This window comes from Rhinatrema bivittatum, chromosome 6 (genome assembly GCF_901001135.1).
Source record: "Rhinatrema bivittatum chromosome 6, aRhiBiv1.1, whole genome shotgun sequence".
NCBI classification, from domain to species: Eukaryota; Metazoa; Chordata; class Amphibia; order Gymnophiona; family Rhinatrematidae; genus Rhinatrema; species Rhinatrema bivittatum.
This window is the reverse complement of record NC_042620.1, coordinates 291,601,725-291,628,895: the sequence shown is the minus strand read 5'-3', so window position 1 is coordinate 291,628,895 and position 27,171 is coordinate 291,601,725. Positions and strand designations below refer to the sequence as shown.

At 44.7% G+C, this 27,171-nt stretch overlaps 1 protein-coding gene across 1 annotated transcript in view; it reads left to right on the top strand.

Moving 5' to 3' along the window:
- The window catches only part of RIPPLY1 (ripply transcriptional repressor 1), a 30,532-nt gene extending 26,245 nt beyond the window's left edge, over positions 1 to 4,287 (top strand). Inside the window, exons 2-3 of the mRNA XM_029607974.1 lie at positions 2,310 to 2,404; positions 4,026 to 4,287. Coding sequence (XP_029463834.1) covers positions 2,310 to 2,404; positions 4,026 to 4,287 — 357 coding nt within the window. The remainder of the gene's footprint in view (positions 1 to 2,309; positions 2,405 to 4,025) is intronic.
- Positions 4,288 to 27,171: the final 22,884 nt, after the last annotated feature.

Below are 27,171 nucleotides of genomic sequence, written 5' to 3'. Positions count from 1 at the left end.
CTAGAGTCCTACTGCAAATTATGGGCAGAATCTGGAAAAGACGAAAATTATGACTTTTCAGAAAAAAAAGACCAAAAAAAAGTCCAACATACTCAACTAAAATGTAGAACATACTCCAGTCTATGCAAACCTTAGACTGGCAGTAAGGACATCCAAGGTGTCTATAATGACTTCAAGAAGAGGCTTTAAGAGATCTCTCTGCAGTAAAGAACCTCCTGGCAAGTTTCAAGCCTTCAGTAAAACTGCTATTAAAATTATTTGATAATCAGTCAACCAGTTCTTCATGGGAGTGAAGTATGGGGTCCATATCATTAACCCCAAACTATACAGAATGGGACAGAACTTCAATGGAAACCCTGTGCATCCAGTTCTGCAAACAGACAGTCCTTTGTCCACAGTCTCTAACATGTGCACGCAGAACTAGGATGCCTCGCTTTACTAGTCACCATGCAAAAAAACAATATTCAAATTCTGGTGTCGTCTCAGTAACTGTAACACAAAATCCTTCCCAGTGGTACAGCCGGGTCTATTTTTGGCAGGGCTCTAGGTTAACATAGGTGGGTACTGCTGGTGGTGGTGGTGGTGATGGTGGGAAGGTGCTGGGAGGAACTCTCACACTCACACACACACACACACACACTCCTTTCTTACCCTTTCCACCCTCCTACCTCTGATTCTGTGACCCTCCTCCGGCCCACTGCTGCACCTTCTTTCAGGCCGTGTGGACACTGCGTTCATCTCCTGGTGCATGGGCCAAACCTCTGCCTGCTTACAGCCTCTGGGTTCCTGAATTCAAAGTGGGTGGGCCATGGTCCACCTGTGGCCATACCCTACCCCTGCCACTACCAGCTACTCTGCAAAGCAGCACAAGACCCTGCGAAAAACCTTCCATATCTAATGCAACAAACCTTCCATATTGAAATAGCACTAACCTCAGAACTCAAACAAAAACCCTACTTACAAAAAGGCAGCGCTGCAAATATTATAACCAGGGCTAGATTTCCTTTAGATGCCAAGGAAGATCCCTCTTTTCAGATGTGGAGCTGGGATGCAGGTCCTTGTCTGAGGAAAGTGGGAGCCAAGATAGAGCCCTTCAACAATACCCTATGCTAAAAGGGGTGCTTCTTCCTATGTCCAGGTGGATCACAATATTCACCTGTGAAACAGTGAGTGACCTTTTTTCACATTCCCCCTTAAGGGCGCATGGGTGGGTTGAAAGCAATATTTTACATTGCTCCAAATGCCGCTGGTCTGCAGGCTCCTGCACTTTTTTAAAGAAGCAGGTCCAATAGGACGCTACTGCTCAGGCTGAGCAGGGCTTTGGAGAAAATACTATTTGACAGAGGAGGAATCTGTGGCCTTTTCAGTCTGGTGCTTCTAGACAGCTGCTTACTCTGCCTGGTGGAAAATATGAGCTTGATTACAAGGGGACATAAAACAGCTCCTAGTTTCCCCTAAAACAATACATCCAAAGTGTTCTAATTAAATGCAGACTAACACCTTTTAATGAACCAATAGAAGCGCTCTACATGAACTGTTGAGACCATATGGGTCTGATCTCCAGAAGAAAGGATCAACGTGTTAGCAAACGTTCGTGTATTCATAGAACACACGTTGTGATTACTGTGTCTGATGTGTGTTTTTGCTTCGGTTGAGTTTGTTTACAAATTCCTATATTTATTTATTTATTTATTTATTTTTAATTTTTATATACCGGAATTCCTGTATGCAATCCTGTATCCTGTATATAACATTTTAGGATAATTCGTGTGGTCCAATAACATTCTACAGTCCAGTCTTCTCCTCCAGGATTACTATTGCTTTCAGACTGCTTAACCAATTAACAGGGACATTTTTCAAAGAGATTTCCAGGAGTAAATGAGCTACCTGTGCAAAAAGCCTCTATTTGAAAATTGCCCTCCACCCATTTCGTGCAGAGAGAAGTGGCCTGCATACCTTACCCCGCAGGGAAAAGAGCTGGTGCTGGGGCAGGGTTAGAGCAGGCTTGGGAAAGGGGTAAAGAATCCCGGCCATGGAGAGATGCAATCTGAAACTTGCCTCACTGGCTCCCCGTGAGCCTGCAAGCCCTGCAGGGAGTAGGAACACAGAAGAGGCAATACAGCAAACCCACACTGCTGGAGGGAGAAATGTAGAGTGCATTGAAGGATTTCACTGGGGTTTATTAAGGCTGTGTGGGACTTCATGCAGTGGATAAGTTCTGGGGAGATGGAAATGTCTACGCTCATTTTTTATTTTTTTTTTTATTATTATTATTAATGGCTAATGCTCTGGGTTTTATTCTTTCCTAGGATTATGCCCAGACTTTGCACAGAACAAACCCAGCTAGCAATCGGAGTCCAGAAGAATCAAACAAGGCCCTACAACTCTTTCGTCATCCTGTCAGGTAAGTTTTTCCAACGTGCTTGGTCGCTGAAAAGGGTACTTTTTTGCACATAAAGTTTAAAATTGCCTAGTTGGTATGCATAGCAATTAAAGTCTGTGGGAGCAAATCACGTAGAGGAGGCATGGGGGTAACAACTGACCTTCCCATGAAGGTAATCTTGGGGAGGAGAGCTAGGATTGTACTATTACAATCTGAACAAATATATCATCAGTTGTGGTTCCAAATCTCTTCCTGTCACCCCTTTTACCACATGGCAGGACTGATTCTATTCATTGCATCTCACCTTCTCTTACAAAGCTCCACGGCTAGTTATTATCTTCCCATGAAACTCTGTATTCAGCCCGTCTCACCCGTACAGTCCATAACTTCACCCATTCGCAGACCGCTCATGTCCCACCAGCTAAGATTTTCTGGATTGTGATCCCATAAAGTTAACTAATACAGTCTGAGTCTAAGTGAGACCTGATCCAAAATCCCTGTCCAACTAGAAATACTCTGATTACAGAGCAGGTCTGGGAATCTCAGGTCATGCTTCTGGGCCCATTCCTGCCCACTGTTGCCTCTGTTACTGTGCTTGGCCTGTGCACGAAGAACTCCTAAAGATGCTCCAAATTCCTGGTTGAGGTGTTTACCGCCGTCACGTCCTGATCCGTATCATTGTGGGTCAGAGCCATCACATGTTGTAATATCAGAAGGGTCTCGCCAGTCATTTAAAGTCTTTCTCCAGGGGTTTCAGCTGTTTAAGCGATGCACTGTTTTCACTCAGATTCTCAAGCATGTGCTCAAGATAATTTTATGACAAGAAGAGGGGACGTTTCTCAAGGTGGATCCAGGGTTTGTAAAGCAGTGAGAGTATGCACATTTTCATGCTATTACCAGAAGGCCACTTGGGTTTTTTCGTTCTCTTTAGTTGAAATAGAAAAAAAAAAAAATAGAAAGACAGTTCCTGCCCCCTCCCCCTAGAGCTGCCACAATAAGAAAAAAATAACTCCCTGGGCCTCCATGGCCTGCACCACTCTAGGCAAAAGCTTACCTTGCCATGGGCCAGGACTGGTTCCCAGTCGTTCCCTCCCTGCCAGGTCTCGGGTTAAAAACAGGTTGGCCAGCACCATTCTGTTATAGGCCCGCACCATTCTGTTATAGGCCCGCATGGCCAAAGAACAAAGCGCTGCTGGGCTTAGGGCCAGATGGTGCCATCTTGCAACTGGGGATCATTCCTGCCTCATCTGGACTGCTCTGACCCCGGGGCTGGCACGAGCTACTACCTGCAAAAAAAAAGGGGTGGGGGAAGCTGGGGAGGGCGGGGCACTGCTATAAGTTTAAAAAAATGAAGGTGGCATAAGTTTTGTGTTTGGGGTTTTGTTTTGTTTTTTGATTGACTTTCTGAAACAAAAATTAATGGAAAAACATTTCGGCGGTGTTTTTGTTTAGTTTTCAAACAAAATGCAAGTGGTTTAATCTTGTTTTTATCATTTCATTTGGAAATGCATGCAAACCCCTAGCCAATTCCAGGAATGCTTTTAGGAGCATTGTCTTACATGTGGTGTTAGTTGGGAGCAAACTGCAAAACATCTGGCTGTGCTGCAGACCTTAAAAAAGACGACTTTTCATTTCTTTCCAGGATATTTTGGCCTAGATCAAAGTCATACGATTACTTGTACAATGACGGGGAGAAGCTGCTGGAAAACTTTCCTGTTCAGGCCACTATCAACTTCTATGAGGACTCTGACAGCGAAGAGGAAGAGTGGGAAGAGGAAGATGATGAGGAGGAGGAAGCCGAAGGGCTGGCAAAGGAACGGATGGTGGAGAAGAATGAGCCGGGACTCCTTCAGGAGTTGCCCGCGACCTGCCCTACCTTACTGCCTTTCACTTGCTTAAACTGAAAACGTGGCACCCCAGCTTTACTGTAGCAAATGTGCCCCGTGAAAAAATGACGAGCAACAGTAATCAGCACGGCTGTTTGACCGCCGAAAATCTTCAGGCAGGGATCCTGTTATATCTCGTGCAGGAAAAGCTTGGTTTTTTGTGTTTAACGATAATAGTGTCGCTCCGAGTATCGAAGAGGGGAACAGCAGGATACATTAAGGGGAGAAGAGATGGTCTCCAAGAGCCATGTCCATCCTCAGAGGGAAGCCATTTAAAAAGGTCAACAAAATGAAGTGTGTTAACCTAAGAGGGCGATGGTGATAAAGCAATTCCACCAGGTGCCGAATGCTCTTAGGGGGGGGGGGGGAGGAGGTAGGAGTAAACCCTCTTCTGTATCCAGTACAGGACACCACACCACTTTCCAGTAGTGTGGGCGTCCTCAGCAGAAAGAGACTGGATTATATCAAACGTACGTCTGGAGTCTGTCATAAGGGTGTGTGTGTTTTTCAGATCACTCCAGAGGGGGCATTCTCAGATCCAAAAGTGGTGCTTGAGGAGGGGGACGGAAAAGCCAATAAAACAGCATTTAGTTTGGAATTTACCGCCATCTAGTTTGAGGTGAAAAAATGTTTCAGACACTGATGTCTGGCAGATAGAGAGCTTTCCTTTAGGGTCCCATCACCTCAGACTGTGGTAATCATCATACAGCACGGGAAATTTCTATAGTAACTGGAAAGTTTGGTAATCCATTCTGATTGGTACAGCACATAACAAATGCACACAGCACTGTACAGACCCATAAGAGACCATCTTATGGGTCTCTTATGGGTCTGTACATAAGACTGTAATCTTATGGGTCTGTACTAGATTGTAATCTCCTTGGAGATTACAATCTAGTCAAGATACAGATGAGACAAGAATAAAACAAGAAAACAAATAGGGGGCTTTAGCTTATACAAGGGGGCCATGATTTTATTTTTGGGGGGGAGGGGGAAAGTGGAGGGAAAACAACTAAACTGAGTAATGTTGCGAGGATGAAGCTTCATCTGAGTGTTTCCAGCAGGGGATAAAGTCAGTGCTTATGCTTTCCTTATGACTGACAAGGAAATTCCAAACTGGATTTTGTACCAAGGGCGCCTGACATTATAACCGTGATCCTGCCTGTTACATCGGTTTTATTCGGCTGTTTCTCCAAGCTAAAGACCACAGAGGGGAAAAAAGAACTACGGACTGCTGGTGGCAAGCCAGATTTCAGACTTTTGAAGACTTCTGGGGTGAAATTTTTGTTAACAAATTTTAGACAGAAACAAATCTAGAATGGATTCTATTAAAGAAATGCTAAAAACTGGCATGCAAGTAATTACATTTTTGTAATTGTAGATGTATGTTATTTGAGCACTATAGTCAGAAAAGAGCAGATGCATCACATTCTGGTGCAGAGAGAGTACATCTGGAAGACTAAACCTATGGATTATATAATCAACTCTTAAACCTAAACTGTATATTGTGGATCTTAATATATATATATATATATTTTAGAATTTATGAAAAACATGCATTTTTGTAAATATTTTATATACAATCAGACATTTCTAAATAGAGGACATTTTAATCTTTATTCATTGTATTTAGAGTCTTTTATATGAATTTAAAGGTAATAAAAAGGAATGAAGCATTCACTGGATTTTAGTGAATGATCAAACTGGGCAAATCTGACAAGGGGCAGCTGTGGTTTTTAAGGCTTGTGCACAATGTCATCTTTAGATCATATTCAAGAAGATTATCACAGCCTGCAAATAATCCAGTTTTCTCAAGAACCATTACATCTACTAAAACTCTGCTTTCCAAGCTTGATCCATTGTAGGTGAAAGGCTTTGCTACTATTCCTGCTAAATTAACACAGCTCCACTAGACCTGCCTCTTTTTTTTTTTTTTTTTTAATCTTTTTATCTTTCCTGATCTCTCTCTTCCTCAGACAACAAACATCTTCTGCTACATTTGCAGCTGATGTGCCTGCCTGAATTCCTGGCTTGCCTTGAGAAGCTTGTAAATTATTGCTGTTGCCGTTACCAAGCTCCAGGCATTGGTAGAAGCCCTTTGCATCTTTCAGTTTTAATTCAATGGCACCATCTGCTGGCTAAAAGCAAGATGACGAGTATATCAAAGCAGAGAGAAGGCACAACAACAATTAGAGGTTTATGCACCGAGAGATCCCACTTGCTTCTGTCCCATCGGCACCATCTTTCATAATAGTGCTCCCTTACCCCATAGGCAAGGAGCAAAGCAGTGAGTGCCATTTTGAAAGATGGTGTTGGTGGGGATTGCTCCTGCCTCTCTAAACCACTAGGACTTAGGAGTAAACATAGAAAGAGTCCAAGGGGGTGAGAGCTGGGCTTTCTGAAGGGGCAGGGGTTGCACTTTTTTGGCTAAGGGTTGGAGCTTAAAGCACGGGGGGAGGGGGGGCAGGATTTAAACACTGCTAACGTTTTAAAACGTTTACAGGCCAATGCAAGTGGACGCACATTTTTTGAACATGCGCACATCCACCTTTCCTGGGTGCTCGATGCAATAGGCAAATGAGCTGCCTCGCTAAAAGGGGCCACGCAATGGGTAATTTGTGCATCCCTAGCGCTCTGCATCGGACGCCCAAGCGAAATGGCAGATTGTCTAGAACAGCCTGGCCAGGGTTCCCTTCTGAAAGGGGATTGCTCCTTTCACTGACATGTGACAGTGAATGTACCATCGGCAGTAAGTGAAGCAGTGAATACATTAATATTAAGTGCCCTGTGTGTGCAGGTTACCAAAAATGATGCTCAATTTTTGAGCATCCATTTAATCCCGCAGCAGCTAATTTACTGGCACAATACGCACGCACAATATACATGGCCCTGAGCGCATATAATGTGGGCATATACAGTGCGCCCCGAAATTATTTTTTTTTTACGTCAAGATTTTTTTTTTTGCATGGTGCTGCTTTCTGTGGTTCTTCCTACTTAGTACCGCGACGATACTAAGTAGGAGGAACTACAGAAAAGCAGTTTTTATGTTTTTAAGTTGAGCCCTTGACGCACAGGAAAACTTTATGCCTGCTCCGGGCAGGTGTAAAATTTGACAGATTAAAAAGTGCACCTCAGGCGCACAGGGATTTTTTTTTTGCATTGTGGAGTAATAGCTAATAGCCTTATCAACAAGGAATTTACATGTGATAAGCGCTATTAGCTATTTGATAGTTTGGACGCGCGTTCTGGACACGCTGATCCCTTTATTGCATTGGGGGTTATGGACGCACATCCAAAACGCGCGTCCAAGCGCTCGTTAACCTGTGTGCTAGGCTCAGCGCATGATATTGCATCGGCCTGTTAGGGAGCAAGTGAGAGTGTTATTCAACTACACACCACCAGTGAATGTTTACCTAGGGAAAGACTCTTATAGAGCATTCCAGCCCCTTCGAGTCAGCACCCTAGTTATATCGCTAAACATCTTAGCCAGGCAAGACTCCTGGGGGAGTAAGTTACACCTCATGATCTTTAGCTTAACTCACCACAGTAATGCACTTTCAGGCCGATCCAGTACAGACGTGCTAAAAAAGCGCATCCATTTTTGGCGCTCGCTCTTTGAACGCGCGCTCAGCCCCCTCTCCTGGACGCGCGATTCAGAATGCAAATGAGGGGTTATGCTAAAAGGAGGCGCTAGGGACAATTGCGCACCCCTAGTGCCTCCTTGGCCCAGGAGAGGTGGTTGTCAGCGGGTTTGGAAAACGGAAGCTCAATTTTACGAGCGTCCGTTTTCCTAACTGGTGCACAGCCACGGGTTAGGAAATTGAATGCTGGTAAAATTGATTCCTCCAACTTAATATTGCTATGATATTGTCAGAGGATGTACAGAAAAACAGTATTTTCTGCTTTTCTGTACACTTTTTTGGGCTGCTCAGAAATTAGCACCTGCCCAAGGACATGTGCTTCAACGGCAGGGGAGGAAGTTTGACACTTCACGCATATCCAGCATAGCTCTCTGCTTCAACGGCAGGGGGGAATGAATAAAGGTGGATCTATATTCAGGCAACAATCAACAAGGACTGAAATACATAGTCTGGATAAACAGATAAGCATGGGTGTAGCTTGCTTATAGCAATGCTTAATACCCCTAACTAATTAAGCTATTTCACTTAGATGCAGTTCCAACACTGCTCTCTACATTAATGGCGGGGTTGGAAGGGAAATAGAATAAAAAAGGTTACTAAGAGCCAAGAGAAACATAAGTATGTGAGAGAAAAAAAAAAGTTCGAAAGCTTGCTGGGCAGACTGGATGGGCCGTTTGGTCTTCTTCTGCCGTCATTTCTATGTTTCTTTGTGAGGATCAGCCACATATTTTTTTTTCCTGTATCCCGGGTGAATGACTAATAGCCTCTTCAACATACATTTGCATGTGAATCTTACCTGTAACAGGTGTTCTCTTAGGACAGCAGGATGTTAGTCCTCACATGTGGGTGATATCATCAGATGAAGCCCGGCACAGAAAACTTTTGGCAAAGTTTCTAGAAACTTCGGCACACTGAGCATGCCCAGCATGCCACTAACCATGGGTCCACGCGGGATCCCTCTTCAGTCTCGTAATATAGAATTATGAAAAAATTGAAACAACAAACTAGGAGAAACCCAACTCCACAGGGTGGCGGGCAGGTTTCCTGAGGACTAACATCCTGCTGTCCTAGGAGAACACATGTTACAGGTAAGCAACTCTGCTTTCTCCTAGGACAAGCAGGATGGTAGTCCTCACATGTGGGTGAATACCTAGCTACAGGCTGCTCCCAAACAACAAGCAAGATCAATAGACACCCAACCAGGTGCCAACAGGCCGAACAATACTTGTGCTGTTCGTAACAGAGGGAGGCAGCCTGAACCCAAACAAAGGGCCTGAGCCAGGAAGAGTTGAGTTTCACAGCTAAAAAAGATTCTGAAGGACAAGCTGGCCAACATTGATGTCGCATCGGCCATCTCTGTCCAGACAGTAGTGTGAGGCGAAGGTGTGGAGGGAACTCCAAGTCACAGCCTTACAGATCTTGTCCATGGGGACCACTTGCAAGTGGGCCACCGATCCCGCCATGGCTCTGATAGAATGAGCCTTGACACAGCCCCCAAGTCGCAGTCCTGCCTGTGCATAGCAGAAGAAAATGCAATCCGCTAGCCAGTTGGACAGGGTCTGCTTGGCAACAGCAACTCTTAATCTGTTCCTGTCAAAAGAGATGAAGAGTTGTGTGGACTGCCTATGGTCTGCTGTCTGCTCCAGGTAGAAGGCTAAGGCCCTCTTGCAATCCAAACTGTGCAGTGCCCAGTCTGAGGTGACGGTCGGCCAAAGGTCCACAAAGAACCGTAGTCTGCCTCCAACTGGAGGGTCTGCCATCAAGGGCACAGGAGGCTGGCCTATGCTCCCTCTCAGACAAAACCCTGTGCTGGGGCTTTTCTGGGGCCCCAGCTGAGTCCTAGGAGCCCGTTGTTGCCTAGGTTGCGCCCGCTGAGGCCTTGCCCTCGCCACCAGAGGGTAGTACCTCCATGGATAGTAAAAAGAGTGCCTCAGTCCTTGCCGTGAAGGACTGTGGGTCCGAGGTGCTGGCTGAGAGATGCTAGAGGATCTCATGATGATCCTTCAGCTGGGCCACAGCATCCTTAATCTTATCCCTAAAGAGATTCTCCCCAGTACAGGGTAATTCTGTAGTCCTCTACTGAACCTCCAGATGGAGGTCAAACGCATGGAGCCAAGCCATGTTGCGGGCATCAATACCCGTTGCGGCCACCTTTGCCGACATTTCAAATACGTCATAGGTGGACCGAACCTTATGCTTGCCACACTCCAAGCCCTGCTGGACCACCTTCAGAAAGTCCTCCTGTAGCTGCTGAGGCAGGCGCTCAACCAGTTCCTGGACCTGCTTTCAGAGGTTCCAGAAGTACTGTGTCTTATACAACAGGCCATGGTAACAGGCAATGTGGGCAGCCAGGATTGAGCCCTGGAAGACTCCTCCCCAGGGCGTCCAGTGCCCTGTGCTCCTGGTCCAGGGGAGTGGAGGCATGGGTATGAGAACATTTTGCCTTCTTGAGGGTGGACTCCACCACAATGGACTGGTGTGGGAGCTGACACCGCTCAAACCCCATGGTAGGCTGAACCAGGTACACCGCATCAGTCTTCCTGTTCACAGGGGGGCACTAAGATGGGATGTTCCCAGAGCCAAACGAATAAATCAAATATATCATGGACTGGGACAGCCACCACCTCTCCTTAGGTGCATCCATGAACTGGAGAACCTTCAGCATCTTGTGCTGGTGTCCTCCTCTGTCAGGAGCTGAAAGGGGATGGTTTCCGCCATGGCCTGTATAGAGCCCATGAATGCCAGGTCCTCAGGAGGGGATCTGCGTCACTCCTCCGGAGGTGATGGCTCTGAGGGCAGGTCCTCAAAGTCATCAGAAGAGGACTCAGAGGCATCATCCCCCCACGGGTTGTATGGGGCATCTTCATCACTTAGATCACCCAGGGACACCAGTGGGGGAACCCAAACCACACCCCAGCCCCGGGGCACTGAAGGCACCGAGGGCTTTGAGGGACCTGGCCTGGGCTTGGGCAATGCCGGCCTTGGGGTCAGCCCCGGAGGTGGTGCCTCCAGCTTCGATGGATCTCCCTCATCTGAAGAATTGGCGATGGGGAATGGTCTCCAATGGAGGCAGCGCCAGTACCCCATGGGGCATCGAAAGCACCTGGGGTACCGGCTGCGTCGGTAGCACACTGAGGAGAAGATCCAGGCACTCCAGCAGCAGTGCCAGCATCGATGGTGCAGGCTTCGACATTGGTGGCGAGCCCAATGGGGTCAGCAGCTCCATGCCAAATGCATTCTACATTCTAATTTGTCCTCAAAAGCTGGCAAAGACAGGACACCCTGAGGAAGAGGAGGCGTGACCAGATCTTCCTCGGAGCCCCAAGGGAAACCAATGTCCAGCACTGGAATCAGTCGAGACCGCCTTGGGTCCCCGGATTCGATGGAGGGAGATGCTTCCTCGGCACAGGGGTGCTTCGGGGGGCATCTCGGCCAGAGCTGGTGCCTTCCTGAGCTTGTTCTTGTGTGAGGATGGAGACCAGTAACAGTGTTTCTTTGACTTCCCACAACTTTTTCCAAGAGGCCGAAGAAGATGGTGATAATCTGGATGTGGCACAAGAAGAGATAGAGGAAGGCTGGTCTCTGGCACCTAATTCCACCTGGAGACCCGGCAGTGAAGTGGACAGCATGGGACCGGTAGCCACCGATTCCCTGCTGCCCAGAGGAATCGATGCCCCCGACGTCGAGGCCGAGGGATTGTTCTTGGGGCCGAACAACTTCTCCATTTTATCTAGGTGTGCACGGCAACCCTTGGGGCATCTGGGCACAAAAGTGACACCCCCTGATGTCATGCGACACCCCCAGGTGTAAAACACAGACCTTGAGGGGATTTGTGATTGATATTGTCCAGGGGCACTGGGGGCATTGCCAAAAACCCGACACCATATTGAAAACCAGTCGACAAGCAGTTGATGGCCAGTGGACACCGGAGAAAAGCACAGTCGGGGATCAACCGCAGGCCGGCAGGAGACAAGGGACCCGGCGCGGGAAAAAACCCTGAGAAAAACTCAAATGTGGTAGTTTTCCTGAGAAGCAGCACAAGCTCCACATCCAAGAAATGATAGCTCCACGGAAAAGAAGAGAGTGAAGAGAGATCCCACATAGCCTCGTGTTTAGTAGTATGCTGGGAATGCTCAGTGTGCCAGCCAAAGTTTCTAGAAAACAAAAGTTTTCCGTGCCAGGCTCCATCGGATGATGTCACCCACATGTGAGGACTACCATCCTGCTTGTCCTAGGAGAATGAGCGCTATTAGTTTCGGGGGGGGGGGGGGGGGCGTTGGACATGCATTTGTGGACTCGCTAAACCCCTTATTGTATAAGGATTCGTGGACATGCATCTAAAACGCGCATCCAAACCAGCTTAAAAAGTGTGCTCAGCTGAGTGCACTTTACAGTATTGGCCTGATAATGATGTTTGCAAGCTTGCTACCAATTGCCACAGCAATGAGCTGCTTTGCATGCATTTGCATGTGACAGCACTCATTACCATGCCTACAGTTGTACATGATGTCGGAGTCAGCAAATAACTGTTGAATCTGTGATTATCACAAACTTCTGTGTGTTATTTGTATTTACCATATGATAATGTTTCACTAAGAAATATACTGGTTACTATGTGAAAATGAATTATCACAGCTTAGTAAACAGACCCCTTAATTTCTTAGAAAGAAAGAAATGTACTAGCATTCCCATTTTGGCCAGCCTACACTGGTTACCCATTAAAGACAGAATTAGATTTAAGGGATAAAATGTGGCATTTAAGGCCCTTCATTAATTGAGGCCTGGGCGTTTATATAAATATATCCCAAAGAGAGCTTTGAATTCCCAGTCAGTGAACCTGCGCACTAAGGCCAAGTCAAGATTGTTTACCAAACAAACAGGCTGATACAGCACAGTGCGCTCCGGCAGTAAAAAGCAGTAAAAACTGCTTTTCTGTACACCTTCTGACTTAATATGTCGGCGATATTAAGTCGGAGGTCCCAAAGTAAAAAATAATTTAAAATAATTAAAAAAATTTAAAATTTAAAATCAGCCCGCGGCTTGAAAACCGGACGCTCAATTTTGCCAGCGTCCACTTTCCGAACTCGTGGCTGTCAGCAGGTTTGAGAACCGACGCTGGCAAAATTGAGCGTCGGCTGACAAACTCACTGACAGCCACCGCTCCTGTCAAAAAAGCGCTAGGGACACTCTAGTGTCCCTAGCGCCTTTTACCACGGGCCCTCATTTAAAAACTGAATCACGCGGACAGGAGAGTCGCCCGCTCTCCCGCGACTTTTATTGAATCGGCCTGTAAATCAGGCTTCTTCCTCTACTTTGCCAGATTGTGGAATAAACTGTCACATGCATTGCATCTAATGGATGAGTTATTGCCCTTTCAACATCAGCTAAAATTATGATGATGGGAGCAGCATTTGAAAGAAAGCAGTGCATAGAGTGGGAGTAGTAATAGGGCAGAAGTGTTAACGAGTGGCCAAATTTGAAGAGAAAAAGTTATGTGTTGGGGCTTGAGAACTTCCTTTAGGATAAGCTTCAAGCCATTTGATGTACTTCTTTTATTTTTTATATAAGGGTGGATTTAGCATTTTAACTCTATACTCTGGGGAACGGTTGGGAATCGGGATTGGGGAGAGGGATAAGGGTAATTTTAGAGTGACTGTGGCATTTGAATGGCATCAGATCATAGCTGTGAGCTAAATTTATATTGTGGCATTGTTTGATGTTTGTATATTATCAGTTGTGACTTATTTGTATTTTTTATGAGTTATTTATAGGTTCCTTCGTTTCAGTTTAAACTGATTGTTACCCATAAATTTGTGGATTTTTCGAAAAATGGAAATTGGTTTAAACCAATTTTCGCCCTAAGTTTAGGATGATTAAAAGCAGCTCCAGAGTCAAGGCCTCTAGCAACTGCTGGAAACCAGCACAAGCCAAAGCACCTGCAGCGTGTCAAGTCAAGCCCCTGCCCAGTGAAAGCACCTGCCCTCCAGTACCGCTGATGTGGCATTTCAAGTACCCCCGCAAGACTACAAAGTGCCTGCAGCTTGGTATTGCGAAGGCAGCATTTGAAGCGGGCCATGCCTGCTGCATCTGCAGGCCGCGAAGCTCACCTGCCGTGGTGGGGGCGCTTCCGGCACAGCTCTCTTCTTTGCAGCCCTGCTGACCGCCGACGAGTTTTGGAGCATGGCGGAGACACCGCCACTGACTGTTCCTTGCTTCTGCGCTCCTTAGGCGAGCGCACCCTTTTATTTAAAGGACCCGCGGCAAGCAAAGGCTGCCGGCCCTCGGAGATGACGTCATTGATCGGGGCCTACTTAAGGCAAGCTCTGACAGTCAGAGCTTGCCTTGGCAACAGGTCTCCACGTTTGTCGTGTGCTTAGTTGCTACTCCTTCGTTCCTGTGCTTGTTCGTTCCAGTCCTGCGCTCCTGTTTCCAATTCCTGAGTTCCAGTACCTGTTACCTGTTCCTGATTACCTTGAACGGATTCCTGACTTTGACCCTTGCTTGTTCCTGACCACACTTTGGACGGATTCTTGGCTCTGACCCTTGCCCGCACCTGACCTCGTCCCCAGCCACCTGCCCTGACTTCAGCCTGAACTTGACCTTGTCTTCAACCTCGCTCCATTGGACCCTGTGTCTCCGCTGCTTCCTGGCACCTTGCCTTGGATATTCTCTCTCCAGGATCAACCATGCAGAGGCCCACCTAAGGCCAGCCGGCCCCGGTACCCAAGGGCTCAACCTGCGGGGAACGAGGGCGGGTACTGGCAAAGCTCCAGTAGGCCTCCGCTTCCCGTCCCGCTCCACCTCCCAATGGTGGGGACCCGTGGGGGCTCCCCCCCCCCCCATGGGTAGCGCCAACTCTACCTCGGGCCAAGGGTCACCCCTGCAACAATGCCCACCAGAAGCACTTCCCAGGCCTCGTAAAATACAGATGTGCAGTGCTACAGAATGCAGGAGCCTCAGTAAGCATGCTGCTGAAGGAGAGGAGAAGCCTGGAGCCCCCATTAGTAAGAATGAATGTTGTTGCAATGCGGGAGAACAGAGAAATTTTTGGGGGTGTGGGGTGTGGCGAGAGAGGATAATGGGGGTAGAGAGAGGGATTCTGTTAAGTGGGTGAATGGGAAAATCCGCTTAATATTATTAAAATCGTCTTCTTTACCAATATAAACTCTGATATTTATCCAGAAAAATGAGTCCTATTTCTCCACTGCTCTTGTCATGATAAATCCTGATAAATTCCTAGAAAAAATGTAAAAAATAAAAACTGAAAATGGAAATGGAAAAGGTCCCTCGTTATTTGTAACTCATTTTAAGTGTCCCCTACAACAAAGAGTGGGTAGTTCTGGTCCTTGAGAGCAACCAACGAATTAGGTATTCTGGATATTCCTAATGTTACTGTATTGTTTTTAGATGTTTTTTAATGTTTATAATATTTTTAAAGTGTTTTTGCTTTTAATATGTACACCGAAATATCCTTCCTTGAATACCAGTATAAAAAAGTGAACTACATAAATAAAAAATAAATTTGCATACAATTGAGGCAGTGTGTATGTAAATGTTGTGGATGTGGACCCTTAGGCCGACAGGGAGGTGGTGCTACCTGGAGGGAGGAGCCCTACAGGTCCACACCATCGACAGAGGCCTAACCAGAGCTCTGCCAATACCAGCCCACATTCCTTGGGGTGCTGGGGCCGGCTGGTCTTAGGTTCTGGCCTCTGTGGTGGTGATACATCTGGATGAAGTCCTTTTAGGCCAGCACAGAGTAGAGCATGGCATCAGGGCAAGCAGTGTCAGGATAGATAGCAGTCAACGGAGTCAGGTTCAGGCTGAGGTCAAAGGCAGTCAATGTTCTCATAGAGTTGTGGTTCAGGCAGTGGTCAGGGGCAGGCTGAGGTCAAGCAGCATCGAGGTCCAACCTGAGGTCAAGCCAGAAGTCTAATTCAAATAAATGCCAGAAGTCCGATCCAAGGTGAAGCTAGAAGTCCAATCCAAAGGGGACGATGAACAGAGCGGAGGATGAAGGACGACAAAACAGACAAGGACCAGGAACTCAGGAAAACAGGGGCAGATGGTTGATCACAGAAAAGACCAGGAACTCAGGAACAAGGTCTGGAGCAGAGGGACAGGAACAGGAACACCAGAAAGCAGAGCTGGGAACAGGAACACAGGCACGCTGAGGCAAGCACACTTTGACCTATTGCCGAGGCGGGGAAGTCAAGGTTTGGAAGCCTTTTACAGGCCTTAGCTGGCTGATGTCACTACAGGAACCATGGGAGGCCCCCGTCACGGTCCCTTTATATTCAGGCCTTAGGTGCACACACGCCTCTGGAGGCCTGCATCATGCGGGTGTCATCAGTGGTGTTGGCCACAGAGATGGTAGTGACTGCGCTAGCCAGGGAGCCCAGCGGCCTAGGACTGGCAGTCTTCTGCCACACAAGGATGCCAGCATCGGGCAAGAATGGCCGAGCTTTGAGCAGGAGGTAGTGCGGAGGTTCGCGAGGTTAGCCTGCAGACTGCCAAACACAACAGAAAATCTCTCTTATGTATGAAAATCTGGCTGACTGGTGGCCTTGGAGGATTGGAATTGCCCACCCTTGCACTAGAAAGCCATGTATGAGCAATAAATTAAATGAAATGTACTTCTGGTTTTTGAGGTTTTTTGTTCACTAATTGTTTTTTTAATTCACAAGAATTTTATATATAATTTGATCATAACATTAACTCATCTGGAAGGACGTCACCACAGATTGTACAACAGTTTACCTATACATTATTTTATGACCAGCAAGCAAATATCAAACCTTTAGGGGTTTCTGCAGTTAAATCCTCCCAGAATAAAACTATGAACTTTAAAGTTACCTTAGAACAAGTATTTGTCCCTAAGAGTTGCATTCAAAAGAACTATATTAGGAATCTAGTCAACCTTTTCTCTCCATACCATGCATTGTCCATGACAGTCCTTACTTCCTTCCAATAGGTCTGAAAGAAACCTAACACCATGCACCTGATTCAATAAGGCTGGTCTTCCATTCTGTATCTCTGGGAAAGAGATCTTAATGAAGCAGGCCCATATTAGAAGCAGTCCTTAAGAAAACTAATCCACTCTTCTTTTTTATTCTTCTCATTTCTGTTCCAGTTTCATTATGTCACTTATTCCAGATATTTAAATATTTTTCTTCCCTCCCCTGTAACCATCCATCCTTTCATTTAAATCACATTAATTCATTTCAACAGACATACTGAGGTTGATACTTAAAGGCTTTGTCCAACTAACGTTTGGAGGTAGCCAGACAAAACCCAAGATCTGAATATTCCCCCCGCCGAGCAGATACATTTTCTGTGCTGGAAGCGTTCGAGGTGGGGCTAAACTTTAGTTGGTGTGCACAGACAGATAACTGACCAGCTAAAGGTATGTATATAAGTCTGATCAGAAAAATACCTGTCCTAAAATTATGCATGTAATTTTATTCATGTATATTCAGCAGCAAACTTATTTGGGTAGAGTCCCACTGACTACCCAGATAAAGTCACATGCATAATTTTACCTAGAAAGCTTCCCTGCTAGCTGGCTCTCTGAGAACAGAACTCATTAAAGGGCCTCATTTCCTAAAGTATCGCAGGCCTGTGATACTTTAGGAAACGAGGGGCGGGGCCAAAACGGGGGACGGGCCTGTGCTAGCCGGCAGTGATTGCACCGTCACGGTGCAATCGCTGCCAGTTTCGCACCCAATAGCGCCACCATAGGAGGTGTAGCTATCGGGAGCGGACGTGAAAAGGCACGTACCTTTTTGTCATCTGCGGCGGCTTCACGGAGTCGGCCCCGGTGACACTCCTCCTCTTCCGGGGCCGACTCCACTCCCATTTTGGTATCGCGTCCAAAACGTCTCTTACCGCGTGCGATACATTTACAAAATGAGGCCCTAAGGATTTATTTACTTGAATTTGATTATTTGTTTATTTCATTAACATAACCAAAAGCGGATCACAGGCAATAAGACACAAATATGTACACCCATAATATTAAAAAATCGTACATGATAAAATGTTTATAAATGAGTACAGCCAATATAATTACAGTCCATAGTCCAGATTATACAGTACAGATACAGTACATAGTTTATACATAGATTATACAGATTATACAGTACATAGTCCAGATTATGTTTTTCCAGATTATTTCTACCCTGTTCATTGTAAAATGTTTATTTTTGTTATTTTTGCTGGTTGAAATGTAAACCGAAGTGATAATTAATCCTGTTAATTGAACCTCGATATATAAAAATTTATAAATAAATAAATAGAAAATAGTAAAAACAAAAACCCCCAACAAAAACAAAAAAGTATAAAATTAGCATATAATAACAGAAAGCTTATATGCATAGGAAAAGCAGATATCTGTGGATAAACTCATATACAAAGTTTCATTGAATTAAAAATCTGTGTGAATAACTAGTTTCTTAAATTTTCTTCCTCAACATGACGTAAACAGATTCCGTTCTGGCCTCTGATGGAATCTCATTCCATAGGGCAGGTGCAAAAGAGCTCAAAGCTTTCTTCCTTTTATCCACCAGCCTAACCTGCTTCATTTCTGGTTGGCCAGTGGAGCTGCCTGTGATGAAGTAAAGTTCCTTGATTGAAGATATTGAGTCAAAAGGCATGACAAATATTCTGGTCTTTTACCGTCGTTAAGTTATATACCATCACAACGGTTTACATACAGGCACATAAATTAAAGTTGGTAAATGTGTATGGTAGTACATTCTAAGTGCCAATAGATACGGTTACAATGTCATAAAAAATGTTATTTGTTGAATGAGGTAAATCTTGACCATATATACATGTAAGTTACTTATTTACAGGTATAATTCTCATGCTCTGTTTAATTCTATTAAGTTAGCCGTGAGATAAACTAGTAAGTTACTACAACGCACATGTTGAGAACAGTGCTGTGTGCTGGTGATCTTCTGCCTGATCCTGCATACTTTCTATTCTCCTTTCTCTTTGTAAAAAGCTTGTTTAAAAAGCCAGGTTTTTAAACTCTTTTTGAAGGTTTTGAGGTCTTTTTGTAATCTGACCTCTAGCGGCATTGTGTTACACAGGGTAGGGCCTGCTAATGATAATACCCTTTCTCTAACTTAGGTTAGTCACACTGTGCTAACTGAAGGAATGGTTAAAAGTGCTTTGTTGGCTGATCTCAGGTTTCTGTGTGGGACATGTACCGTAGTGCTGTGTTTTGATATAAAGACATAAAAACTGAAGAGAGGACCTTAAATTTGACTCAACTCTCATCTGGAGTAATATGGTCACTGGGCTTTCCCCCCGACTAATAGTTTCACTTACAGAGCTGCAAGTGACCACAGGTATTTTAAGGCAGCCCCTTGATAGGACTAGGGGGCATTCCATGAAGTTAGCAAGTAGCACATTTAAGACTAATCAGAGAAAAGTCTTTTTCACTCAGTGCATAAAGCTCTGGCATTTGTTGCCAGAGGATGTGGTTAGTGTAGCTGGGTTCAAAAAAGGTTTGAATAAGTTCTTGGAGAAGTCCTTTAACTACTATTAATCAAGTTTACTTAGGGAATAGCCATTGCTATTACTGGCATCAGTAGCATTGGATCTTCTTGCTGTTTGTGTACTTGCCAGGTTCTTGTGGCCGGCTTTGGCCTCTGTTGGAAACAGGATGCTGGGCCTGATGGATCCTTGGTCTGACCCAGCATGGCAATCTCTTATGTTCAACCTGACTCGTCATTAGTGAATGAATAATAGTGGCTATGTCCTTTCTCCCCATAAAGGGACAAACTTTTTGTACTTGGGATAAGCACATGAATGAAGATTTGCCTACTCTTGTAACTTGGGGCTTGTATGAGAATAATGCCAAGCGGTCAGAACTAGCCAGAGGACAGACTCCAGGCTGGACTCTAGCAAAAATCTTTATAAGCTTCTTTATTAATGAATAATAAACAAAACAACTTAGCTGGTTTGTGCAGTTCAACAAAAGAATTGTGACTTACAGTGGGTTATCTTGGGGCTTCTCTTATCCCTGCTTGTAGTCATCCACCCTAGCCCAGAATACCTTGCTGGGTTGTGAGTTAAGGAGGACCAGTACAAATAGCTGTAGCCAGTCCTTTAAGGTGTTCTGAGGGAGTTTATCATCTGCTCCCTCAAACACCTTCAAAAGAACAGACCATTTCTTTTGGTTCAAGTTCAAATTCTGAAACCTTTTGCCAGATATTTAAAGCATTATGCTGTCTATTTATCTATAAAATATCAAATCTTGCTGAATATAAGTTTACATGAAGATAATCATTCAGATTGCAATTGCTCCGGGTTGATCTCTCTCTACAGGAACAAACAATTGAATGTGATGCACTCATATGTAGCAAATCAGTTCTAAAGCTCTTTAAGGTCAGTAAGTGGACAAGGCTAAAGTTTGAAAAGCACTAGAGACAATATCAATGCTTGGGGAACATTAAATTGTTTTTGTGTTCTACATAAGCCATCTACACACACACAGAAACAGAGAGCACATATCCAAAGAGACAGATACCCCACAGCCAAATCGAAAGACAATACGAAACAGAGACACCCCCCCCCCCCCACACACACACACACACACAGATAGACACAGTTACCATCACCCTGTATCCAGATATCCCACAGAGAGACAGAAACAAGATACCTAGACAAGCAGAGACAGACGTATCACATCTAGGCAGAAAAACACAAAGATACACCACAGCCAGACGCAGAGAGACACCACAATCCACAGGGAGATGTGAGCCACACACAGAATACCGCAAATCAGACACACTCAGATGCACATGTGCACCCAGTCAGACCACACACACACCTGGAACACTTTTCAAAAAAGTTAGGTGCCACCCAACATTTTTTAAGTGAGAAAAAATTCCATCCTACCTGCCAAACCTTTTTTGTACTGTTTCTATTTTTCTTAGTTAGCTCCTCTTTTTTTTGTTTTCTCAAGTTTTAAATTTGCTTATTTAACTTTTTGCCTTTATTCTTCTTTCCCTACCTCTTCCTTCTCCATAGCCACTTGACCCATGTCCCTTCCTTACCTCACCACTTCTTTTCCCTTGGGAGGGTATCGGCTGGGAGCTCTCTCCCCGAGTAAGGACCCAGCAGCAGCAGGAACTCCTCCCAGGCTGAGGCCAGAGGGTGGCAGCTTTTCCTGGGTTGTGGAACACCACAGTGCTTCCTCCCATGCCCAATTCTGCTGCAGAGTAAGCAGCTCCCTGACTGGGCCTGCCACGGCTAGCTGTTTCTCTCTTCAGCCCACTGAAAGAGATGCGTGGCCAAGCTGTGAGGTCACCATGCTCTTGGAGCTCCTTCCTTCCTGAGCTTGCACCAGGACTTGACAGCAGAGACATTTTTTCTTCCACGTGGACAGCCAGCGTGCTCAGTTTGCTCACACCTGCCTTAAGCCGCTGTAGTAAAAGCTTAGGGCCGATGGTATTGAATTCCATAGAAAGATTACATAAATGGAGAGAATCACCTGCATTCAGATATCAATGACCAGGGCTAATTAAGTGTCTCCATCCTATGACCATTACAGAATCTGGATTCATACAGATTGAGTCAGTTTTTCTAAAAATTCCACTTTTTCAATTAATTTTCTTAATAAAAAAAAAAAAGGCAAATTGGAAAAATGGATATAAATGATCTAGAACAATCATACCAAACCCCTGTTTTTATTTTTTGATACAGGCTTCACCAGAGCTTCCTTCAAAACTGGAATGCTTGGGTGCATAGGGAGAGGAAGAAAAAGGAGGTGATTCTGCCTCTGTATAAGTCTCCGGTGAGACCTGTGGAATACTGTGTTTAATTCTGGAAACCACACTTTCAAAAAGATTAAGAACAAGCACAGTCTTTATTATAGCATTTGGAAATCAAAGACCTAAAACATGTATATATCCTGGAGGAGAGGGGAAATGTGAAAGAGACACTGAATTACCTCCCAGGAATAAAGGCACAGGAAGCAGGCCTCTTTCAATGGAAAGGAAGCTCTGGAATAAGGGGTCATGGGATGAGGACCAAAGAGGGTAGACTCTAGCATAATCTAAGGAAATATTTCTTTATAGAAAAGATGGTGAATGCTGTTGAGGAGGTAGAGACGAGGACCATATCAGACATGGCACAAGCACAAAGGATCGCTGAGGGTGAGGAAGGAACTATGAAGCTGAATGGAAGATGTGGATGAGCAGACTGGATGGACCATATGGCCTTTATCTGCCATTAAGTTTTATGTTTCTATGGCAGTAAAAGAGCTTGGCCAAGGTTCAAATTAATCATAATTAGGATGTTATTTATCAAGCACATAAATAAACCCATCAAGTTCTGGCATCACCTAAAAGCAACATAAACCCTTTATAATATTGTGAAATACAGTAGAACATCATTTATCTGAAGATCCATTAGCCAAAAACTATTACTATCCACAAAAGATCAGTCTTCAGGCCCTGATCCATTATTTGGACAAAACCTCTAAAAATTGGTTGACCTTATATGATCGGTTTTCCGGAAAGACTTCCATTACCCAGAAAAAGCCATTATCTGGAATGGCCTTGGACCCAGCCATCCTTGATAAATGATTCGCTGTTGTAATACAAAATTCAGTGAAAAAGACACTCAGAACCCCAAGGAGCAGATAGAGCAGGAAAGATGTGAGTGGGAGGAAATAGAAAAATGAAAAAGGAGAGAGAAATATAGAGCAGTGGCACACTTAAATTTGTTCAATCCTCGTGGCGCAGCAAACCACATTTTGCACGATCCTCAGCCCCCCTTTTCCAGCTCTTTGCCTATCACCCCAATCACAGGTACTGTCTCTCTCTCTCTCTCTCTGTGCACTCACTCCTTGGTCCTATCTCCCTCTCCCCTATCCAGTGTTTTCTCCTTCTCTCTCCCCATTCCCAGTCACCATTTTGCTCCCTTTGAGGGATTTCTCCATTTTTATCTTCCCAATACCTGGTCCTCTCTTCCTCTTTCAATCACTCCACCCCTTACCCAGAATCCTTTCCCCTCTTCTTCCTCTCCCTCAGTCCCTGGTCTCTTCCCCCTTCACCCTCAAAACGATTCTCTCTAGGCACCTACCCCTACCTTATCCTCTCCTCTGATAAGGCCCAATCTTCTCCCCACGCTCAGTCAACAGAAGCAGCAATGCATAATAGTGTGTCAGCGTTCTGTGCCCCCACCTAAAAGCATTCACACCGCCTCAACAAAACCTTTTGCACTTCTCATCCCTCCCAATCCAAATCATTCGATACTTCTCCTTCACCCCTCCCTTAGAAATTAGTCTCTAACTGGAGCTCCAGGTGACTCCCGCCTCTGCTGTCAGCTGAGGCCCAAGTCCCTGCAGCACAGATGTCTAAGGTGTAGGGCTGTGACTAAGTGAACAGAGCACAGCAGTGAAGAGCCCTGTACGCCAGGCAGCAAGTGGGAGCAGTGCATAGACACACTGAGCTCTTCTCTGCCATTCATTGCTGCTGTGACAAGCTCCCTGGCTCCTGCTCCAGCAGCACCCGCCTTGAGAAGCCCTGCCTTAGACATTCTTCCTGCTGCTGTCTAACCCACTGGTAGGGGCACAGCACAGGGGTGACAGCTCAAACACTGCACCTAGTGGGGGGTGCTAAAACCCAAATGCGTCAAGGAGGGTGGTGAAAGGGTGGAAGAAAGTGGAAAGGTGCAAGCATACCGAAAGCCCATCAAACTTTTATGGGTAAGCAAGTAGAAGACATGAAGTAGAGTTGGGTGCACAAAGAGCATTCGGATAACATCGATAAGGTGGGTTAAAAGAATTTGAAAAGAGGCTGGCTTTAGAGGCAAAAAAACCCATTAATAAAAAAATATATCTCCAAAGCAGGAAGCGTGTAAGGTAGTCTGTTGGACCGTTAGATGACCAAGGGGGGGGGGGGGGGGGGGGTTAAAGGAGCACTTAGGGAAGATATAACCATCGTGAAAAGACAAATTAATTCTTTAGTTCAGTGTTTACTGAAGAGGATGCTGGAGAAATAACTGTCAAAAACTGTATTCAATGGTGATATTTCAGAAGAACTGATACAAAATCATGGTGAAGTTGGAAGATGCAATAAAGCAGATTGACAAACTAGAGTATCACTCGGACCAGATGTTATACACCCCAGAGTTCTGAAAAAAAACCCTTCAAAAATGAAATTGCAGATCTGTAACTGATAATTTGCAACCTATTGTTGGGATAGTCTGTCGTGCCTGAAGATTGGAGGGTGATCAATATAATCCATATCTTAAAAAAAAAAAAGGGCTCTGGGGTGATTAGACTAGTGAATCTGACTTCAGTGCCAGGAAAAAAAAAACTGGTAACCATTTAAAAGAAGAAAATTAAGACATGATTTAATGGGTCACAGCCAGCATACATTTTTACACAAGGGAAGTCGTGCCTAATTTGCTACATTTCTTTTGAAGGAGTTAATAAATATGGATAATGGAGAGTTGGTAGATATAGTGTATTTGGATTTTCAGACGGCATTTAACAAAGTCTCTCATAAGAGGCTCCTGAGAAATGTTTTAAAAAGTCACAGATAGGAAGCAATATCCTATTGTGTATTGCAAACTGGTTAAAAGATAGGAAACAGAGAACAGGACTAGATGGTCAGTTTTCTCAATGAAGAAAGGTAATTGGTGGCATTCTCAGGCATCTGTACTGGGACCAGTGCTTTAATATATTTATATATTATCTGGTAATGGAAAGGAGGTGATCAAATTTAATGACAACAAAATTATTCCAAGTTGTTAAAATCACAAGCACATTATGAAAAATTGCAGGAGGACCTTGCAAGACTGGGCATTTAAATGGCAGATAAATTTAACATGGACAAGTGCAACGTGATGATTATATGGGGAAAGTAACCCACACTGTTAACTTCCATATTAGAAGTTACTACCCAGGAAAAGGACCTGGGATATATAGTGGACAATATATTTAAATCCTTTGTTCAGTCTGCAGAGGCAGTCAAAAAGCAAAAAAAAAAAAAGTTAGGAATGATTATGAAAGGAATGGAAAATAAAACAGCGAATGCCATGTCTCTATAATCGCTCCATGGTGAGGCCACAACTGGAGTAGTGTGTGCAGTTCTGATCACTGCATTTCAGTAAAAGATATACATTGGAAGAGATGCAGAGAAGGGCAGCCAAAGTGATAGAGAGGATATAACAGCACGCCGATGAGAAAAGAATGACGAGCTTAGTGCTGCTCAAATTGGAGGAGAGATGACAAGGGAAGATGATATAGAGAGAGGTCTATAACAATCATGAGTGGAATAGAATGGGTAAGTGTAAATCAGTTACTTTCTCAAAAATTACCAAAAAAGTATAACTTCCTAAGTGCCCCCTAGTCTAGTAAGTATAATGTTCTCAGTATACATATATTTACCCTCTAGTTTTGTTTTTTTTGCTGTACTTCTTCCCAGCTACTCTAGCCCCCCCAAGTTGGATACCCTTGTTATATGTAACTTGTTATTGCGTTGTTATATGGTTATTTAGTTAGTCCCTATGTTCCATGTAAACCAATTTGATATGAATCTTTTCATGAAGGTCGGTATATAAAAATGTTAAATAAAATAAGTAGCATTCAATTCACAATAAAAGGTGAATTTTAAAAAAAAGTTTTGATACATTCCTGGAGAAGTCCATAAACTGTTATTAACCAAGTAGACTTAAGGAATAGTGCGATAGCAATATGGGATCTTGCCAAAAATACTTATGATCTGGATTGGCCACTGTTGGAAACAGGTTGCTGGGCTTTATGGACCCTCCGTCTGACCTAATATGGCAAATGTTTATGCTCTTAAACAGTCTTAGATACCCTGGCATGTTGAGTTAAGTGAATTGATATTGTATAAAACTTATTCTTTCCAGTCAGTCAGTGTCTCTGAGGCAGTGCCCCCTATGTTCTCCCCCTTAAACCAGTGCAGGACCAAGTCTCCAGGAGGAAGGCAGCTCCTGTAAAGTAACACTATCCAAACACGGAGCTGTGCCAAAGCGGAACTGTGAGCAGTAAGGGAAGCAGTATTGAACTGAGTAATCGAGTACACTGTTCTGAAGGGAAGATAGTCTACTGTTGTGCAATTGTGAAGCTGTAATAAAGATAAGTGTTTTAAGAAAGGCTGGAGTCAGACTGCATTAGTGTCTCCAAGCCTGGGGGATCACCACTCGCTCCCACAGTCCCCCAAACACCATTTACATTGCTTTTACCAAGTGTACTATAATCAACTGCCAGCAACCTGCCTGAAATTCTAAATGCTAGGCTTGGACCTGCAGTGAGATCTGGCTATGCTTCCCTAAAGCCTGGCAGCTCTTGGGTGCTTAGAACACCATCAAGTCTTGAGTGCTGGCATTCTTTCCTGACAAAGGAAATGGAAGTTACAACTAGTAGGCAAGGCCAAGGAAAGCTTCACCCTTTCTTTACCTTCTGGGGATGAAATCCCTTCCAGATCGCTTCATTCTCACATTTGTGGCTCCCCACTACAGAAAGTCCCAACATATGATAGTCTCTTTGCATCTACAACTCCCTGATGTTTACCCAATTCTGCCAGGAGCCCTGGCTTGCACTTGGTGACTGGCCACAGAGTCATGGCTGGGTCAGCTGTGCCAAGTGGCAGAAGCAAAGACATTTTCTCAGATTGTGTATGTGCAAGTGTTGTCGGATGAAAAAACCCTGAGGAGGTTAATTTGTATTAAGGGTGAGGCAGGACAGAACCAAATTTCTGTTGTTGCCAATGGAGAAGGGGCTCGGTCTGGGCCAGACTGGCTGTGCATTCTGTCAGGGCTATAGTCTGGCTTCATTTTCTTTTATGGGCACTGTGGTGCTTGACAGACATCACCTTGAAGAAAGGGATAGGTCAGAGGATGGAGGGTAGGAGATACAGGAAGGGGTAATGAGGTGAGAATAGGGGAGGGAAGAAAAGCTGAGAAGAGAATGAAGGTGTGGAAAGGGATTATTTACAAAAAAAAAAGAAAGAGTATAAAGTGAATGAGGTAGGGCAGAATGAAAAGTGGCAGTAAAGTGATGACTGGAAGAGGTTGTGTCTCATTAGAATGCCTTTCCACACAAATCAAAGTAGTTAACAAATATAGCATGTAAACAGTCATACAAATGTTATATATACTAAAAAACAGTACATAATAAATAACCTAAAACTACAAAGTGAAATTTCAGACGAGGGGTGGAAGATGGGAGTTAAAAGCGAAGGAGCACGGGATTCAAGCAGGATGGTTG